This window comes from Paramisgurnus dabryanus, chromosome 6 (genome assembly GCF_030506205.2).
Source record: "Paramisgurnus dabryanus chromosome 6, PD_genome_1.1, whole genome shotgun sequence".
NCBI lineage: Eukaryota > Metazoa > Chordata > Actinopteri > Cypriniformes > Cobitidae > Paramisgurnus > Paramisgurnus dabryanus.
Genome location: NC_133342.1, coordinates 30,291,371 through 30,313,085, shown reverse-complemented (window position 1 = coordinate 30,313,085; position 21,715 = coordinate 30,291,371). Strand labels below are relative to the sequence as shown.

Below are 21,715 nucleotides of genomic sequence, written 5' to 3'. Positions count from 1 at the left end.
TATGCTAAAAACAGCTCTGTTTTCTAAATAATCTTTGACAAATGATGTAAAAATGTATGTAAAAAACATATTACACTAAACTAGATATATTTTATTTCACTTTTTAATGAATATATTTAAATTTTAAAAAATACTAGTTGACACAGACCGGATACACCACATTTACATTTTTTGCAGTTATCCCCCAAATATTCTTTCAAAATGAAATAAAACCAGAAATGTTATCCTTGGTCCTTAAAAAGGAGAATGTATGGAAGTAATCTGCAAATTTATTTTGAAATTTGAACCCGTTTACATTTTATTTATTCATACGGACACAAAATAATTAATGTCACGTCATTGGTACCTCAAAGGTACATATGTGTATCAAAATTAGGATCTTATTAAAAGGTACCATCCCAGTGACAACTTTTCTACTTTTTTGAGCGTGTATGTGTCACAATATATTCATGATTCTCACCTGCGATTTTCCAAGTGCAACGCTGTCTGTAGGGTGCACATCTGAGGGCTGGATCAAAAGTGTCTAAAAAATGAAAAACAAACAGTATATATCAGATATAAAGCACTGGAATGGTACAGTACCTTACCATTTAGATACTAATATGCACCACTTAGGTAGAACAAAAGTGTACTTTTACTGCATTTTTACCTTTTTACTGATACCAACACCCAAATATTTAAAACATAGAAAAGCATGTATTTTTTAACATATGGAAATGAATGCATGCATTATTTTTAGTACATTTATTCACTCTCTCAAGAATAATGATAAAAATACCTTCTGAAGCATATCCACAGGTAAGGCAGCTGAAGTGCTCAACGCAGAGATGAGCAACAAGACCACCAGTACTGCATTCATGTTTCCAGTCATCCTTCAATCTCGCGCACTAACAGCACACAGACGCGGGTCGCTCAATTTTAACACCAGTCAGACAAAGGGTGTGACCTACAGTTGTGCGTCACAGAGAAAATGATGGCACCGGGCTGCACTGTGTCCATAAAATCAATGTTTATTCAAGACATTAAAGATGTGAAAAAAGATTATTTTAGTCCCACACAAAAGAGTTCAGTTAATGCCGTAAAGTTCCTTCAGGTTAAAGGAAAACACCACCGTTTTTTAATATTTTACTATGTTCTTACCTCAACTTAGATAAATTAATACAAACCTATTTTTATTCAATGCATGCACTTAATCTTTGTTCAGCTTGTTGTGAATGTGTTAGCATTTAGCCTAGCCCAATTAATTCCTTAGGATCCAAACAGGGATGAATTTAGAAGCCACCAAACACTTCCATGTTTTCTTTATTTAAAGACTGTTACACGAGTAGTTACACGAGTAAGTATGGTGCCACAAAAAAAACATAATTTTTTTTTAAAACAGATAAAAAATGAGAACTATATTGTATGGCGGAAGAGCACTTAGTTTGCAGCACTTCCACCTCGATGCGCCGTAACATCATCACTCCTGACTACTCCCCCTCTCGCTCAAACTTCCGTCAATATTGCTGCGCCTGGCTCTTCTGCCATACAATAGTTATCTATTTATAGATTAAAAATCACCACGTTTTATTTTGTGCCACAATACTTACTCGTGTAACTACTAATAAATAGGGAAAACATGGAAGTGTTTGGTGGCTTCTAAATTCATCCCTGTTTGGATCCTAAGGAATGAATGGGGCTAGGCTAAGTGCTTACACATTCACGACAAGCTGTACAAAGATTAAGTGCACACATTAAATAAAGATAGGTATGTATTAATTTGTCTAAGTTGAGGTAAGAACATAGTAAAATATTGAAAAATGGTGGTGTTTTCCTTTAAATGTTTTTTTTTTTAAAGTCACAGGGCGACTGCCTCCTGTCCCTGTTGAGCTCTCCCATCTCACACAGAGGTAGCAGAAGTATATTCAACACAAAGAAATTCACTAATCCAAATATATATACACATACATACATACATACATATATTAGAATTCTGTAAAACGTAAACTTGATTCTCATTTGACAGATAAACTACTATGTGCAATGCTATGAAACGAAAAGAAAACCTACAGCTATTAATAAATTAAAGTCTTAAAAAAATGAAAATAGTACATACTGCACCGCGATTGGAAGTTAATACAAAGTAATCACGAAATGAAATCAGCAGAGATGCAGTGCAGGTAAAGAAAATATAAACCGTGTTAAAAATTCACAGTCAGTAATCCCAAATATAGCTTTGTGTTATTTCAAATTAAAAGCAAGCAAAGAACATAAAAAAAATGAAAGCATACACTTCCATACAGTCAATACCTTACAGTCATGACACATGATTTCGACAAAACAATATCTTTTCACAAAACACTAGGGAATGTCCACACCCATAACTTTTCTAAGAGAACCTGATGCCACAATAGTAAGTAAACCTGAAAGCACAGACTGTATCTGAGCTGTAGGGTTCGCTCTGGACTTTGTCAGTTAATCTCAATATGCCTGGTTTTTGGTATGTGTGCTGATTCTCGCAATTAAAAACCCTAAAATTACATAGGGCAGGTACATCACAACCATCCATTACATAATTGGTCCAAACATAAAGGAAATACAGATCTCCCAAACACCTAACCCTGATGGAAAAATCACTTTACAATAAAGTTGTATTTGTTAACATGAGTTAATGCATTAGCTGACATGAACTAACAATGAACAATACTTCAACAGAATTTATTAATCTTAGTTCATGTTAATTTTAGCATTTACTAATACATTTAAAAATCAAAAGTTGATACTAGTTAATGCACAATGAACTAACGTGAATAACTGTGTTGATATAAATACTAAAACACTAAACTGCTCAATGTTAATACGTGTCATGTATTTACTAATGTTAACAGATGCAACCTTATTGTAACGTGTTAATGCTTTCTTTTATAGTCGCAAGTGAATCAAGTATTGATTTTTATGTGAAATAGAAATGGGTCATCATGGCACATCTAGCAGATGTTTTGCAGATACAGGACAGATAAGCAGCTTGCTGCCACAATGTCCTGCAAAACAGCGACATTCATATGAGCGATATCCCAAATCAACCTAAATATAATAAACTTTTCCTTATTAATCAAACCTATTTGATTATACTCTCCCAATTATGGTATGGGTTAACAGTTGTCAACTTTTACCCGTCTAGAATATCTTTCTTAGTGGAAAAACATGTACACGATTATATCCCAAAACATGATGCTTTTATACGTCCACACTTACATGCTGTTAACACCATCTGTCATCTTACTACAGTACAACATGAGAATTAGTTTTTCCCCTAGTAAGCACATTTAGTTTCTTCCCGTTATATTCTTTATAACCACCAAATGTGTTTTTGCAATCATGCAACCCAATTCTGGGAAGTCTTCTTGCGTGTATTTTAAAAAGACATTGCAAAATATGTGCACAAATTCTTCGTTTGGTTGCCAAAAGAACAAAAACAGGATTTTATGACATCACCGTTAAAGGTATACTGGCATATCTGCTTGAGGCTCTTTACAAAGCCTGTATAGTACCTGATGCAAACATGTCAAGTAAGGTCATGACATCATGATCATAAATGCATTTTGATGGTACAAAAACCGTTTTTCTTTTTTAATGTCCTTTTGGGCTGAGGAGGTTTGTGGCGTTAAGAAGGCTGTAGGGGTATACAGCCCATCCCTACCCCACCTTCGTGGCACACCATCGGTGCCATAAACGTCCAGCGGTTCGTTTCTGGATCATACATCTCCACAGAGCTAAGGTTAGACTGTCCATCGTAACCTCCCACCGCATAGAGTCGCCCGCAGTTGGCCACCAGAGAAACGCGGCTGCGCCGAGTGTTCATGGCCACTAGGTGGCTCCACTGATCGGCCACCGAGCTATATACCTCCGCTCCACTGAGGAACGCAGAGCCGTCGTAACCTCCAGCCACATAAAGATTGCTGCCCAAAGCTGCAGCGCCATGCCGACACCGCTTGTTCATCATGGGAGCAACAGGGTGCCACAAGGATGTATGGTGGTTGTAGTACTCCACCTAGTGGCAGAAACGACATTAAACATCCACTGTCTATTCTTAAACACTTGCTCTTTAATACATATAAAAGGCACTTCAGAGAAAAGTGTAAGATGAATGATGTTCACTAACCGTGTTAAATATCTGCAGACCATCGTGACCACCTGATACAAATATTCTGCCTTCAAACAAAGTAACACCGGCAGCGCTGCGGCTCGCGCTCATTTCTGTAACTACTGTCCATCTAATAAAAATATGCAAAATAACAGAGGATATTAATTTAGATTTGAAAGGTTACAATTAGTTATATTAGATATTACTTACCTGTCAGTGTCTGGGGAATAACACTCGACTGAATTTAGAGAGGATTTGCCATCATATCCACCACAGACATATATGTGTCCATCAACCACAACTGTTCCCATTGCACTAATGCAGATGAAATAGAGAGACATAACATATGATATTTTTATTTGTATATTATGTACCTAAAACTCTCAGTTATAAAATAAATACATAATATGTCTGCTTGTGTAAAAAGAGTAGGAGCATCAAAGTTTGATTTTAGTCATTGATTTCAAACTTTGACATGACCTTACTCAGTTAATATTTATAGGGACACTTCACTTTTTTTTAAAATAAGCTCATTTTTCAGCTACACTGCAAAAATGATTTTCAAGAAAAAAAATTCTTAGTATTTTTGTCTTGTTTTCAGTAAAGGTATCTAAAAATTCTTAAATTAAGATGCTTTTTCTTGATCAACAAAACAACCCAAGAAAATAAGTCTAGTTTTTAGACCAAAAATATCAAATTTAAGTGATTTTGTGCATAAAACAAGCAAAAGAATCTGCCAATGGGGTAAGAAAATTTTTCTTGAATTTAGTGTTTAAGAAAAAAGTTCAAGATTTTTTTGCTTACCCAATGGCAGATTTTTTTTTGCTTGTTTTATGCACAAAATGACTTAAATTTAATATTTTTGGTCTAAAAACTAGAAAAAGCATCTTAATTTAAGAATTTTTAGATATTTTTACTGAAAACAAGACTTTTTTTTTTTTAAATCATTTTTTGCAGTGTAGGAGTTAAACATCTGATTAGACCATTAGCATCGCGCTCAAAAATAACCAAAGAGTTTCATTATTTTTCCTATTTAAAACTTGACTCTTCTGTAGTTACATCGTGTACTAAGACCGACGGAAAATTAAAAGTGGCCATTTTCTAGGCCGATAAATGACCTTAGCTTGGTTTTCACAGATTATCCTAACCAGATGTCTATTTCTTACGACTTCTCACCTGCGCTGAGTATTCATGCTGGCAACTTTGGTCCACGAGTCAGTATCCGGGTTGTAAACTTCTACGGTTCTGAGGCGCGACTGGCCGTCGTATCCACCGATGGCATAAAGCAGTCCATTTACAACGGCAACACCCACTCGACTTCGGGTTGTGCTCATCGGTTGGCATCGCTCCCAGCAGTTTCCAATTGGATCGTATACTTCCACAACGTTTAAGGAGTCACCTGGAAATAAAACATTTACTTGATTGTTTCAAAATACAGATATTTCAAATATCTTGAGAGGTTTATGAGCCCGAGGTTACCAGCACTGTTGAGACCACCGACTGCATAGATTAAGCCTGCTATAGATGTGCAACATCTTTGCCGTGTTTTGTAAGCTGGGAGGTGGGGTCTTCGCTCCGGCATGAGATGGTAATCTTTCGCCTCATCGACAAGGTCCCTGTTTGGATCACAGGCAAGTTCACAGCTTAAAGGGACACTCTACTTTTTTTTGAAAATATGCTTGTTTTCCATATGCTCGTTACATTTGATTTTTACCGTTTTTGAATCAATTCAGCTTAAAAACAATGATATTATGCAGCGCCTAAATTGTCCCCTGCTATTGAAAGTAACCAAGGGGACTATTTTTGGGCAGTGCCTAATATCACTACGCCTGCTGCAGCCATGTTACAGCAGCAAAGTCCTTGATTATTACGCCAGAATGAGAGTATAGTTCCTAGCCATATCTGCCTAGAAAATCACAACTTTTAATTTTCTGTCGGTCTTAGTACACAATGTAACTACAGAAGAGTCAAGTTTTAAATAGGAAAAATATTAAAACTCTTTGCTTATTTTTTAGCACAATGCTAATGGTCTAATCAGATTCAATGGATTGTGGTAAGCTATGCTAAAAGTAGTCCCGCCAGACCCGGAGATCAGCTGAATGGATTCCAAACCGGTAAAAATCTAATGTTTAACTCTAGGGGAGCTGGAAAATGAGCATATTTTCAAAAAAAGTGGAGAGTCCCTTTAACTTAGACATTGTTTTGCTACAATTAACAATTACTTGAAAAGGTCATGATGTATGCAAAACTACCTCTACGTGTTTACAAGTGTGGAGAAAGAAGACCGTTCTGTCGTTGTTGAATGAGGAATACTAATTAATGTCTTTGTGTCAGTTTATTGTTTAAATAGTGTGTGTTTCAAATATGTGTGACCTTTTGACGTGATAATGTAATACGTAAGGTCACACTGGTGCATCACATGGCTAGTGCAAGACGAGAAATTGGTTAAAAATAACTTTTTTTGGGGGGGGGGGCGAAAATGGCGATAGTTTTGCTAAATAAGACCCTTATGCCTCGGTTGGGATTGTTTAGAACTGCATTGAAATGGTAAACTGTCCCACTAAAGTCAACTATATGGAGAAAACTCCTGGAATGTTTTCCTCAAAAAACGTAATTTCTTCTCGACTAAACAAAAAGAAAGACATAAACATCGGGAGTAAATTATCGGGATTTTTTTATAAAAGTGGAATATTCCTTTGATATACTCAAACGTAGGCCACACAATGCTAAAAAAAGTTCCTGCAGCTCAACTGGTAGGTTGTGGGTTTGATTCCCACTGTACTGATACAAAAATAATGTATAACTTGTAAGTCTTTTTGGATAAAAGTGGCTGCCAAATGCTTAATACATAAATGTAATGTATATGTACAGTCAGCCAATTTAATTCATATTTCCAAGGTTTTCTGATAGGAATCTATTTATAAGGAAAATAAACTTGCCTGCATTTGTGGCAGCAGCGCACAAGCTCATCTTGTTGGACTCGGTCAGCCAGGAACTGGGGTCGGCACAGGGGCAGGCGCGTTTTAGACAATAACTCGGGCAATCGAGACTCTCGTTCGTCAAGTGCATGCCTCACCCATGCGAGAACAGCGTCAAAGACCTACCACCAACAAAATTATGTAATCTCATACAAACATAATTACATACTGAAAACCGTTTCCTGATTCTATCCAATAATGGTGCTTTTCCAATACATAGTACCCCACAGGTCGGGTCAGCTCACTTTTGGGGGCTTTTCCACTGGGTACAGTACGAAGTACCTGATACTTGGTGATCCAGGTGAGCTGAGCTGATACTAAATTGTGACACGAAAACACTGTAGATCACTGATTGGTCTGAGACAATCGTCACTAGCAGCGCAATTGTCCAATTTTGATTTTGGGACGGACTGACAAATAAATGAATGTATGGGAAACATCGCACTCCCTGTTGCTTGCTTCCACTTTTTGTATGATGTCACAGCAGTAGGTAGTGCAAATATAACGGCAAGCCTATAATCCCTCCCACTCTGAAGTGGTAATAAACTCGATGGAAAAGCTAACCAAGCCAAAGTAAAGTGAGCTGACACGACCTGACCAGTGGGGTACTATGCAATGGAAAAGCTCCATAATATTGTTTAATTGCGTAAGCATGACCCTGACCTGCTCCTCTGCTTGGACATTTAGCTCATCACAGCCCACAAGCTCAAGGACTTCCTCAGACCTGAGCGCCAGGAACTCCTCCGACATGGACACTTCCACAAAGTGCTGGTGAACGAAGCTGTTGGCTGCATCATAAAGCGTCGTGCACATCATGGTTTCTGCAAACTGACGCACACCAAGGCAGTTCTTCGGATGCAACCTGTAAATGAAGAATTTGTCAGGGATGTTAAACATCCAACAATGCACTGGTGTTTCATAAGCTGGGCCTTGAATGTGATTTTTTTATCAACGATTTGCACTTGTCGCATTGTAAAGATTTGTACCTCTGTTGTAAAAACGAGCAGCAGGCATCTTTGACATTTTGAAGCTGCAGGAAACTGGCTCCTATCAGCAGAGCCTGGACGTTCTGTTGGTCTATGGCTATGTGTCCATTGTAGGCAAAGTTTATAAGGGCTTCAAGTGCACTGTATAAAGACAGCACAAAAATGACATTATCACACAAATACATTACATGCACATCAAACAACAACAAGGGCTCCTTTAAGATCTGCATCTTTACCTGGGGTCCATGCCCTGCATGATGATCTCATCCTGTTTGCATTCCACCATGTCATTGGTAAACATGGCATGGAAATATGGGATAGACGCAGCCAGGACGATCCTATGAGCACTGAACTTATGCTCTCCTACCTGCATACACATAGAAACAGATAGTAGTTCAGTGAACATTATATCATATGATCTTATTATAACTTATTACAACCAAAGTCCCTTTGACTTGCATTTAAAATTATGATCTAAACCAGGGGTCTCCAACCTATGGACTACCACAATGGATAAAACAGGGCTGGAGCCGGGCTACTTTTTTATGTAGACTACTCTAGGGCTGCAAGATATATCGAAAAATTACTGTTAATTTGATAACAGTACATGCAAAATCCTTTTATTACCTGTTGATTTTTTTTATTTTATTTATTGATATGTTTTTATCATTACTTAAATGTTAACATACATAAAAGAAGCCAAGCTAATGTAACACATCAATTTTAAAGCATTTTAAATCAATTTTTGCTGATTGTGATTATGGTGCCCAATATAGGTGCGTTCATGTTTGGTGTCTATAAAAAAAAAACAGTATTTTCCGACAAATTTACATTTCTCTATACTGCTGTCCTAAAAACGGGCTGATGTCTTCCTTGTTCTATGAACTCCCTCCTTCCGAAATACGTATCGAGTTCTGATTGTGTAGTTTGTTTAGGGTGTTGTGATTCGACAGCAGCTTAGCTAGCCAGTGGCGTTTGAGCGTAGTGGAGGATAATCAAAAACTCTAATATTTACGTCATATATACGGGAAGTAGAGGGCTGTAGCCCAAACAAGCCATTCCATGTAGTCCTTGAAAACTGAAAGAAAACATATTGAACTTTCAGCTTTGTAATTGTGCAGGCATTATTTATGCTCTAACAGCAACCTTACACACCAACTAAAGTTTGAAAAATGGATCACGAAAAACGGCCACTTTAAAACTGAGACTATTAATAGAATGTGCTTGGGTGGGCAACCCACAGACTCTTTGTGGGCACCATGTTGAAGACCACTGATCTAAATTCACACGAATCAAAGGGTATCAGTCAGACAAAATTTAATTTTAAAATACCTGTCCTATACGTAAATGAATTGTTGCTTTTGATGTTATTTGCATTGTTTATGTTTTATTCGGGCAGAATAAGGGATTAGAAAGCGTTGTGTGTCTGCTGCATTCTGTTGTAATGGCACAAGTTTAAATGCATAGATAGAACGCTTTATTACATTAAGAGCCTACACGTTCAGTGTTATTTACAAGTAAGACAGTTTGCGTCGAAATTATGTGTTGTATTGTTGAATCAAATGTTAGTTTAACCATGGTTTAAAACGCTATCTTAAAGGGATAGTTCAGCCAAAAATGATATTAAACCCATGATTAATCACCCCCAAGCTGTCCGAGTTGCATATGTCCATCATTTTTCAGACAAACACATTTTCGGATATTTTAGATCTTTCAGTTAATTAAAGTAATGTTACGGGGTCCACAACCTTCAAGTCCAAAAAAGTGCGTCCATCCTTCACAAAAGAAATCCAAACGGCTCCAGGATGATAAACAAAGGTCTTCTGAGGGTAATCCGCGCGGTGTTGTTGTAGAAATATCCATATTTAAAACTTTATAAACTAAAATAACTACCTTCCGGTAGCGCCGCCATCTTTGTCACGTAAAGTGCGTACACTACGCTAATACTCTCTCCTGAATACAGAGGAGTCCAAGATGGCGGCACTACCGGAAGGTAGTTATTTACGTTAATAAAGTTTTAAATATGGATATTTCTACAACAACACCGCGCGGATTACCCTCAGAAGACCTTTGTTTATCATCCTGGAGCCGTTTGGATTTATTTTGTGAAGGATGAACGCACTTTTTTGGACTTGAAGGTCGTGGACCCTGTAACATTACATTTAATCAACTGAAAGATCTAAAACATTTTCTAAAATATCCGAAAATGTGTTTGTCTGAAAAACGATGGACATGTGCAACTCGGACAGCTTGGGGGTGAGTAAATCATGGGTTTAATCATTTTTGGCCGAACTATCCCTTTAACGGTTTTAAAATAAAATAGATGCCATTAACATTGTTAACTTATTTTATTGTTTGGACAAATTTTTTTTTATGTTTTATCATTAAAATCCTCTTATTAGTTTAGTACAATGTTTAGGTGCGGCGGCATCACATTTGTGAGTCGATGTGCTAAAGAGTGGCCATACTGAGTTTATTGTATTTGTGGATACTGTATGTCTACTTTTTGTATGTATGTTCTGCACATTTTTGCAATAAAAAAGTGTTGCATTCATATGTAGGTATGTATACATATCTATGGTTATATTGTCCTTGTTATATCCAATATCTTTCTTGCAACTCATTTGCGCAAATGGAGAATGAGAGCACCAAAGATTTATATAACTATGATTTAAATAACCTTCGTACAAAACCAATGTGCCATGAAGACACTTGATAAATTAAATATATCCCATAATCCTCAGCAAGCAACACCACATGAGTATAAGGTATTGCACGCAGGTCAGATCATCCTCTTTTGACCCACATAAAGACCTGACGAAGCAACAGGAAGAGTACACCAGCAAACCAGAGACAGTGATCACAGGTCACACATAAGCTACTCATAAATGCTAAATAATACTACAGTTTTCATGCTGGCATTTAGTAAAAAAAAAAATGCAGAACTTGAAAACAATCTTGAATCACTTGGTGTTTCAGCTTGATAATTCAGTTCACATATTAATGTTGAGATAATACCTTCCTAGCAGACCACGGCGTAATATTTACACACAGTATTTCTACAGATTTTAATGTCTAGTAATGATAACAACAGCATGCCATTATCCTCTTCCGTGCTTTTGTAGTTTAACCTACACCGTCACCAGCAGCGCGTATTGTGCTGGTGAAGAGGATGTTAGCTATCTATGGCTAACTACATAACCCTAGAACTCTGCTAAGCTGATGCAACAAGTACAGCGATCAAAATCACGACCGGTTTGCATTTAGAGACATCAGAGACGCAGTACGTGTACGACTGACAACCTTTAACATTACAGCTCTTATCTTTACAAACAGTACTTCACTAGCCTCTCCCATGCTGACAGACCATTGCTACCTGGCTAGCATTGCACTAGAAACTTAGCAAAGGAAGTAAGCGTACTTTTAATGTCACATCGCAGAGTTTGCCTTGTCGCCGGATCTCCCCCATGACTGCATATCCACGAGCGGGTAAATCGGCGACAGAAAAATGCATCAAATCTTCTAATTCTTCAAAAATCGCGTCCCCCATCGTCATTGATGGACTTCAAACGATACTTTTTGTCCAAACGGAGACGCCGTAGCTGGAGTTGTATTAGTTAAACCGAGTGCCCTCCACTGGCAGATCATGCAGGGGTCATGCACCGCTTAAAGTAGATTTATTGAGTATTTAGCATTATTGGTGTGACTCATGGCTTTGGTGTCTTTGAATGAGTAAACAGTTTGGCAGGTTTTATACGAGAATATAGTACTGTTATAAAGCAAATGAAACAGATTTGTAAGAAAGAGGTAAATCTCCATTATGCATTGAATTGAGGGTATTGAGAGTAAATATATCTCATCCCTAATGCATAATCCCATTAAATCACAAAATCTAAGATCCCAAATGTCATCTTTATTTTTGTATTTTTACGTGGATTTAAAAATATTATATTATTGTGTGGGTCGATTTTATTGTGTATCCCATTGACTATATATATATACATATATATACATATATACATATATATACATATATATATACATATATACATATATATACACATATATATATATATATATATATATATATATATATATTAGTCAATTTCTAATATAAATTAAATTTGTGTTTTATTTTAAACCACATTTTAACAATTTAAAGACAAATTTCCCTAAAAGTGTAGATAAAAGTGTTTATCTAAGAGGAACACATTACACATTGCGATAACTACTATAGGAAGTCCACAGAAAAATTATTGTATTACTTTGTATAGGCAATGTCTAATATTCAAAATAAAAGCTAGCAGCATTAAAATAAGATATGAAAAATATACTCATTGTAGTGCACTCTCAGAAAGATGTCCAAAAGCTGTCAATGGGGTGGTACCCTTTCAAAAACTACGTTGCACTTTGTACCTAAAAGGTGCATATTAGTACCTCAAATGTACATATCGGTACCAAAATGGTACATATTAGGACCTTTAAAAAGGGGGTACCATTCCAGTGACAGTTTTTGTAGCTTTGTTGTGAGATTGTATAAGTGTATATTGAAAGCACCCATTACAACATGAGATTGTTGCACTCTTAAAACGAATGTGTTAAAATAACACATCTTGTGTCTAGATAACTTAACACATCTCTGTGTTATTTTTGGAACAACACACTTTGTGTTGCTTTAACACATATTAATGTGTTCATTTTAACACATTGTTTTGTGTTAAACTATTTAACACATTATGTGTGGTTTTTAACACATTATGTGTCATTTCGTGTTGATTTTGCGTTCATAGAAATGAAAGGGACAGCACAAGATGTGTTAAAGCAATACAAAGTGTGTTGTTCCAAAAATAACACAGAGATGTGTTAAGTTAAGGACAACACAATAGATGTGTTTTCCTTAACTAGACACAAGATGTGTTATTCGTTTTAAGAGTATATGAAAATGTTTTTGTAATTTCTTTGCTGAAATAAACTGCCCAAGACTGCTTTAAGCTGGTCTCCCAGCCTGTTCCCAGCAGGGAACTTTATTATTCTAAGCTTTTTATTATACTTCTACTTTCATCTTTTCTGATTCCTAAATAATTAACTGAAACCTATTTTTGTGGCTTATTCAGGTTTGTGGGAAAGGGATTGTTACTGATAACTATGACCTCTAAGGAAACCCCACAGTGTCATAATTAGGAGGATTCAAGAATCAAAAGGTTATTGCCATACAGGAAACACTGTTGCACTATGCAATGTGAATCCCCCAGCCAAATATTTTAAAATGAGGACACAAACCACAAAAGTAGGCTATTAGCCAATTGCAAATGTGCAATTGTGGATGGGATGTTGACATGTTTAAAGTGTATGTAGTGTAAAGATGTAAGCATACAGTATTACATAGGAAAAAACTGTGTAAGTAACAGTGCACTGTTAAAAGGTAAACTTTGCATAGTTGTCAAACAGAATTCGTCCATTTTCTTTGTAACGCTTTAGCTTTACCAGCAGAGGGCACAAAATAACCAATAACACATTTCTGAACGTTTTCAATTTTTACTACACACCTTAAAAGCTGGCTGTCCGTCAATTATTAATGCACACATTTATCAGACAGATGTGATGTGCATTTGATGTGACATGGTCATGCTGCTGCCATGAGATCTTTGTTGCCTGCCTCAATGTTAGGTTATGTATGTGTTTCAATGTGGCCTCTGTATGACTATATGTGAAATTTGTTTTAATGTATGAACTGCTTTTATGCTTTTGCAGTTAGTGCTTTTTTGATTGTGCTTGTCTCTATCGTGTTCCACACCGTTTGTACGTCTTGTTTAGCCCTGCTGTAAATATAATTGTAAAGTATTTTATTTGATGTATGCCTATTAACTGGCCGGGGATTAGAGCTGGAAATTAGCCGTAGAGACTAAAGCTGCTCTGTTTATTAAAAAGGACTGTCCATGTCATTATAAATGAATAAACGAAACTATTCTAAAATAAAACTAAATGTTCTAATAATACAGTGAACAGACATGACAGGAAAACAAGTTAAGGTGTAAGGGGAGGTGTAAATAATAATAATAAGAGCTATTTGTTTGATTATTTCAAAGCACTATCACCAGTAATACACCTTTATAAAGGCAGAACATCATTGGACAGACATTGCTGTTGCTTTATTCAAATCATTGCTTTTGTAAAGTGCAGTTGTACGAGAAGTTGCTTTCGGCAGCTCTGTTTGCTCTACTAAACCAAATGGGTGGAAATATACTGGAGCAATAAATGAATAACCAATTAAAAATAATGCAATTGTTTATCTGTTCAAAAGTCAAAATCAGTAGTGAACACATGAGCCTATATGCCATCTCTATATAGAGCAATTGGATTATTACACAGGAATAATTTAAAACCTTGACTACAAATCTATAAATTTTATCTAGTTTTAATGCAACAACAATCCATAGGATTTCACCTGAAATAGAGTGAATTGCAGAAAGTGTAAGTAAGAGTGAGATATATATCACATATACAGTATGTGATCTGTGTTAAAGGGTGCTTAAAGAGGCTCTGTTAGGTTTGCAAGCATGCCTACACCCCTTTTTAAATACTACTAGTTACAGCAATTACACACTACAACTCTGCAAGCCTTAACTTGAAATAACACACAGTCAACTTCATTTTTCTAACACCCAGTCATTGCATAAATTGCTCATGTTTGTCATTTACTGTAAGAAGACTGTGCAAACTTATGCTTGGAAGAATATTTGACTTGTTTGAAAAGTTTTTTTATAAGTATGTGTGAACTTCATCATTTATAATCACATTATCCTCAGCATATTTTTGCTATGTAATCATGAAATGCATTCAGTGTGTAAATTATGACTGAGGTCTAGTAATTGGACGTACACTGATATTACTTTACAGCACAAAACAGTAAAATGCCTGTCTTTGAGACACAACCCCATTTATCAGTGTTTTTAAACCACGGGCCAGGGTCCACCGGGGGCCCCAGCAGACTTTCAAGGGGTCTTAAGATTACTTAAAATTATTACAATAAAACAAAACAAGCATTAAAATAATCGAAATATATTTCTTACTATTTATTTACTTTTATAACAAATATAAATCTTTCCGCTAGATATGACGAGTTCCAATTTATTGGGTTAAAACTGTGAGTGGGAGGGCCTTCAATCCTTGTTATAGACATAAAGGGTTGGCTTGAAGTCAAATAGGTTGATATTCACTGGCCCTTATGCGTGACTGTGCAAATTGTCTAAGGTTTACGGTAGCATGTTAAAAAAGGGGAAATTCACAGAGCTCCAGCAGGCAGTCGTGAAAGCTGAACGGAGATGAAATGATGCTTGCAGGAATATGAATATATGCGTCGGGTGGACCGCGACTGAACCGTCCAGACATCGGCGTTTCTCACGCACGAGACTGATATCTTGTTTCCAGCAATCGTAAAGGATGCGGTTACATTTACTTAAACACTAATTGTTTTATCTCGTATGAAACGCCGTTCACGAATCTTTTACCTCATTATATACGCTTAACGTTTTTAATGTATAACTTGTGAAGTGATCAGCACTCTTTGCTTTTAGTCTATGATAGACATTTGCAGCTACGGTATCGCTGCAAAGCTCAGTGTGAACAGTTCATCTTTAAAGGAGCCATTATAGGGAGCACACACGGTTAAAATGACTATGTCCGTCCCGGAAAAGCTATCAGGGTCCGAGGGTAAAGAGGAAGAAAGTGAAGACGAGAGCGAAATCCTGGAGGAAAGCCCGTGCGGCCGCTGGCAGAAGAGACGCGAGCAGGTAAGTGGTGTCATGCAACATGCATGTTTTCTGTTAAAGACTGCACGTGTGTGAAATGTCTTAAAGAATCTGGGAATGACAATGCACTGTTAACTGAGATCAGCTGTGGGTTTCTTGGCGTTTGACTAAGCACGCTGAGGTCCTGTTGGTTACAGTGATTTCAAACTGCTGCATTCCTGTCTGCACATAAATGAATCGCCAGTTTTGAGAAGTAGTATATGTAAGTCGAAGAACAGTTCGTTTAGTGACAAGCAGCACTTTTTTAAATAACGTTAAGAACGTTTTACAAGTACTACAGCAACTTTTTTTGTGAAGAATTTAATTGCTGTGTTCGACTTTATGCAATGTTGCGCATACCAATGTACGAATGACATTAAAGTACCGCGAGAGCGATTCGAAAGCTGCGCTCTCGCGGTACTTTGATGTCATATGCCGTTTTGTCTGAGCAGAACTGCATGAAGTCGAGCACATGTAATGTAAACATTGGCGCTCGCGTCCAGCCCCTCACCCTCTGCGCACGTACATGCACGTACACGTTATCAATTAGTACTATTAAGGGCGTCATTTACTCCGTTGTGTTTTTATTTGCGATAATGTGTTGCCCCTAGTTAAATCATAAAGAGATGTTTTTTAAGATAAGTCAGTTACACTGTACTTAAACCTTATCACTCCCAGAACACATTCAGCATATCTAACAGGACGTTGTATCGTAGACACTCCTTCAACTATGTGCCATTTGTAGTATGAGCTGTGAAACTGTTAGTTACTAATAGTTTACTTATGCATGTTATGTGCACATCTGTTCACAGGCCCACCGAAGTCTCAGGGTTCAGGGGTTAGTCTCAAAAGTGTGCAGTGTTTAAGCAGATTTATTTTGTCTTAACACCTCATTGCAAAGCTGGAAAGATTTAAAATTTGATAAAAAACAGTGGAAAAGAGTGGCTAAAATGTGTTATTTCTTTCTTATACCACGGGTCTGTTTAATGCTGTATTCTGATTGGCTGAGAAATGTTCAGTGGTATGCATTAATTTCTGATAACCGCACACCTAACTTGTCAAATGTCTTAAAAATTGGCACCAGGGGCCTCATTTATAAAATGCTGCGTAAAAAACATCCTACATTTGATCTTACGATCATTTAACAAAAATGCGTATGTGTCATTTATAAACCGAACGTATGCGCAGAAAACGCGCGTACCCGTTTCAAATCTATAAATCGCAAATGAACTTGAACTTGTGCGTGCAGCCGAGCAGTTTCAGATCTCCGCCTTTAAACGATGCGTAATTAATGTCAGACATATATAAAGCGCTTATCAATGTTTAAACCCAATTTCAAACAGCAAGAATGACTTATATTTCTAAAAACCTGCAGCAATTGGACAAGCAAAAGTGCGTACGTCTGCTCAGACCCTGACTTGGCGCTAAGCACTTTTCCATGTCAAAGACAGTTTTTATAAATATGGACTTTGCCGTGGATTTTTGCCTACGCACACTTTACGATCAAATCTGTGCGTACGCACGCTTTATAAATGAGGCCCCAGAACAATGTTTGTGGTAACAAAACACGCTTCGCGTCGTGCCGCATTGCACCTTGGTTGTGCATTATTTTCTTATTCAACGGCCCGTCATCAATTATTCCTTACACGTATGAAGTAAGTGCAAGACTGTTAGTAGTGTGTGGCTCACATTTGTATTGCGTCAGTGTTTTAAAAGTGTGCCAAAGCCCCAAGTGTTGGCTAATAGTGTGGGATAGGAGTGTTTGTACAACAAGAGTGAAAGTTTTGTTTCCATTGATTCATTTACTTTCTCATTGACCGCTTTAAGGTTTAAATGGGTCCGTTGTGTCCGTTCTGCAGGTGTTAATGCTGGAAAATAGGTGGTTGCCAAACTTCCTCAACCATGTTTCCAAATTTTCCTTATATGTTTACAGGATTATTGATTTGAGAAATAAATTCACAGGCAAACATAACAAATGAGCTCCTTAGTCCACCAAACTAAAAATGCACTGCGTACCTCTGGGGCACCACATCAACAGAGTTGTCCTCTCATAATGTGTGTATTCACTATGCGCTTTATTATCACCAAGCACATGTGTGTGTGAATGAGAAACTCCAGGTGAAAATGACTCCGCAGACCAATGGGAAAACGATGACGTTTTCTGGCAGTGGCTTGGCATTTTTCACATGGCTTTGACACTCCATAACATTGAGCAAGCCCAAAAACTGTCTTCTTGTTAGTTTAAATTGGGCTTGGTTCAAATGATCTGGTATACTATATCTCTCTTATCTCTAGTTTGCTGTGTTATGTAAAGCTGCAACTATGAATTAACACATTTTTGAGTGATGCTGTCATTGAGGCAGTATAATGGAGTCGTTATTGGAGAGAGTTCTGTGATCGCAGCCAGTTTGGCATAGCTGTTAAACACTTATGTTGTTATGCAACCGTTTTCCATCACCTTGCTTTTTTTTTAAAGAACCATTTGCCACAAGAGTTTCTAATAAACCTTTCTTTTCTTTATTTGACAAATTAATCACTTGTCCTAAGTTAATAAGATTTTGATGTTTCCTCGAGTTTTAGCTACCAGTTCTTCCCTAAAGAACTGCTATATTTTACAAGGGCAAGAGTGTTGTTGTACTGAATACTAGTGGTCTGCCGATATGGGTGTTTTAAAGAGCCCCTAGTACATTGTGTATTTGATGTAATGATGTAATGTCTTAGCGTGGTTTATGGTAAAAAAAAAAACATTATTTTCCTCATCTTTGTGCCGCACGGACGGTGTACCGCGAGACATAAGCCTGTCGTGCTGTTGTACTGGCTGTTTAATTCGCGTGATCCCGCCATCGTTTACTACAACTGTTTGTTAACAAGCCACGGCTGCAGAGTCTCACACACACAGCCTCAGCAAGCCGCGGCGTCACGAGTTCTACAACAACGCTTAGTTCCCGCAGATGCGCCTGTTTATTAATCGACCTAATTTTGCAGCAAAATCGGCCAAAGCTGATTTTTAAAAATATGCCAAAAATCTGCCAAATTATCGGCCCGGCCGATGAAACGGGCGACCTCGTTACCGGTGCTGGTCATATAATTAGAATATGATCAAAAAGTAGATTTTATTTCACCAATTCCATTCAAAAAGTGAAACTTGTATGTTATATTCATTCATTACACACAGACTGATATTTCAAATGTTTCTTTCTTTCTTTTAATTTTGATGATTATAACTGACAACGAAGGAAAATCCCAAATTCAGTATCTCGGAAAATTAGAATATTGTGGAACGGTTAAATATTGAAGACACCTGGTGCCACACTCTAATCGGCTAATTTAACTCAAAACACCTCCAAAGGTCTTTAAATGGTCTCTCTGTCTAGTTCTGTAGGCTACACAATCATGGGGAAGACTGCTGACTTGACAGTTGTCCAAAAGACGACCATTGACACCTTGCACAAGTAGGGCAAGACACAAAATTTCTTTGCAAAAGAGGCTGGCAGTTCACAGAGCTCTGTTTCCAAGCACATTAATAGAGAGGCGAAGGGAAGGAAAAGATGTGGTAGAAAAAAGTGTACAAGCAATAGGGATAACCGCACCCTGGAGAGGATTGTGAAACAAAACCCATTCAAAAATGTGGGGGAGATTCACAAAGAGTGGTCTGCAGCTGGAGTCCGTGCTTCAAGAACCACTACACCCAGACGTATGCAAGACATGGTTTTCAGCTGTCGCATTCCTTGTGTCAAGCCACTCTTAAACAACAGACAGCGTCTCGTTCTGGACTGCTGGATTTGGAAATCAGGCTCTCAGAGTCTGGAGCAAGAGAGGAGAGGCACACAATCCACGTTGCTTGAAGTCCTGTGTAAAGTTTCCACAGTCAGTGATGGTTTGAGGTGCCATGTCATCTGTTGGTGTTGGTCCACTGTGTTTTCTGAGGTACAAGGTCAATGCGGCCGTATACTAGGAAGTTTTAGAGCACTTAATGCTTCCTACTGCTGACCAACTTTATGGAGATGCAGATTTCATTTTCCTACAGGACTTGGCACCTGGCCACAGTGCCAAAGCTACCAATACCTGGTTTAAGGACCATGGTATCCCTGTTCTTAATTGGCCAGCAAACTCGCCTGACCTTAACCCCAGAGAAAATCTATGGGGTATTGTGAAGAGTATGCCAGACCCAACAATGCAGAAGAGCTGAAGGCCACTATCAGAGCAACCTGGGCTCTCATAACACCTGAGCAGTGCCACAGACTGATCGACTCCATGCCACGCCGCATTGCTGCAGTAATTCAGGCAAAAGGAGCCCCAACTAAGTATTGAGTGCTGTATATGCTCATTCTTTTCATGTTTCATACTTTCCAGTTGGTCAACATTAAAAAAAATCCTTTCTTTGTATTGGTTTTGTAATATTCTAATTCTTCGAAATACTGAATTTGGGATTTTCAGTTATAATCAACACAATCTACGGTGTATACAAGAAGTTAATATTGCATAATAATGTTTTAGGCAGTTTGCCAGTTTGTTCATGTGTTGTTTTGTTTCCAGTAGAAGTAGTTACAAAACAGGCAAAAGCATCATTCTTCATGTGTCACCAAGCAACCTCAGACTGGAACAGAGAATGCGAGTGGAGTGACAGCAATGCGCTTAAACTATTCTGAGATCACTCTCTTTCCCAGCTTTGTTTCATACTGCCAACTTACTGTGAATACAAACAAGCTGAGTTACACAACTAGACTTAAAAGTAGGGGTATAGTACTTTTACCTTTTATGCATTCAACAAATGTTTTTATCCTTAAGTGGCATTGGTTCAAACCCATGACCCATAGGTGTTGCTAGCACAATGCTTTATTATTCAGTATGTCATTAATTATTCATGTTACTCATGTTGTTTCACACCCGTAAGATTTCAGGAAAAAAAATGTGTAAATGTGCAGCATTAACACCTCTGTTGCATCAGGGCTTTGATGTAAACCCAGCAGATTGCAGGGTTTGTTTTTTAACTAAAACCCAGTTGATTCACATCACAGAGATGAAACTGTCCAGTTCTTATCGTTTTCTTAAGGACATTACATAATAATTAGAAGCTAAAACGATCATCTAGTCTGTGTTTAATAATCAATGCTAATTAAATCTTCTTACAGTTACTGTACATCTGTAACTGTTAAACATTTCCAGAGGAAAGTACATTTCCTGGCTATCCACGCTATTGTGTTTTCATTTACAGTATTACCTAAAGATACAGACAGCCTCATAGACAGACATCTACATACACGCGGTTAAATCGACACAGCAGACAGAACATCGATCTGTCTATACCTCTCGCTTCCTCTCTCTGTCTCTCACACACTAACGCAAATTAAAGCACATTTACAGGATGTAGCAAATTTAAACTTTAACTGTTGCTCTTCAATATCCATGCTTTACCAGGAAAAACTCTATTTTTAAACAACAATATAATAGGAAATAAGTGTGTCTGATGTATTAACCCTCATAGCATTAAATCTAAAGCTTTATTTATACTTTGGTCCACACCGCGAGTCTCCACTGATCACGCACGTGTCTCAACAAACGAACGAGGCGTTTATAGTGGACGCGTTCACTGTTGCACTAATCTGTGAAACGACAGGGGGCAACTCGAGTAATTGAGTCTAAAACCAACACCAAGAAGAGGATAGAAGTTATCGTTCGCTGGAACAACCCTGGTACTTGTTAGCCTGGTCCAGCCAGACTCTCGTACATTCATTTCAGTTGTACAGAGAGTCTGGCCACACTCCATTGCAAAGCGTTACTTCCGTTAAGGAGGGTCCTCTGTTGATGTTTAAAACTATTGGATCTGCGCAGAGTCACTCA

The 21,715-nt window shown here is 37.6% G+C and overlaps 3 protein-coding genes across 5 annotated transcripts in view; 1 reads left to right on the top strand and 2 right to left on the bottom strand.

Annotated features, from left to right (window-relative positions):
• Positions 1–21,715, bottom strand: part of LOC135767009 (GTP-binding protein 4-like) — a 326,314-nt gene that overhangs the window by 234,654 nt on the left and 69,945 nt on the right. The gene's annotated exons all lie outside the window — the stretch shown is intronic.
• Positions 1,718–11,892, bottom strand: klhl18 (kelch-like family member 18). The gene is made up of 10 exons (XM_065276571.2): positions 11,509–11,892; positions 8,324–8,454; positions 8,088–8,228; positions 7,765–7,963; positions 7,063–7,223; positions 5,603–5,739; positions 5,300–5,522; positions 4,334–4,438; positions 4,142–4,253; positions 1,718–4,030 (listed from the first exon to the last, which is right to left on the bottom strand). Exons 1-10 carry the CDS (start codon positions 11,641–11,643, stop codon positions 3,644–3,646), a joined length of 1,731 nt encoding a protein of 576 aa, XP_065132643.1. The 5' UTR covers positions 11,644–11,892; the 3' UTR covers positions 1,718–3,643.
• The window catches only part of nrbp2a (nuclear receptor binding protein 2a), a 33,440-nt gene continuing 27,022 nt past the window's right edge, over positions 15,298–21,715 (top strand). For 2 of the 3 annotated variants that reach the window (XM_065276566.2, XM_065276568.2), the window contains exon 1: positions 15,298–15,877. In XM_065276566.2, the coding sequence (XP_065132638.1) occupies positions 15,758–15,877 (120 nt within the window). In that variant the 5' untranslated portion in view covers positions 15,298–15,757. The remainder of the gene's footprint in view (positions 15,878–21,715) is intronic. The other variant, XM_065276567.2, reaches the window with a different exon arrangement.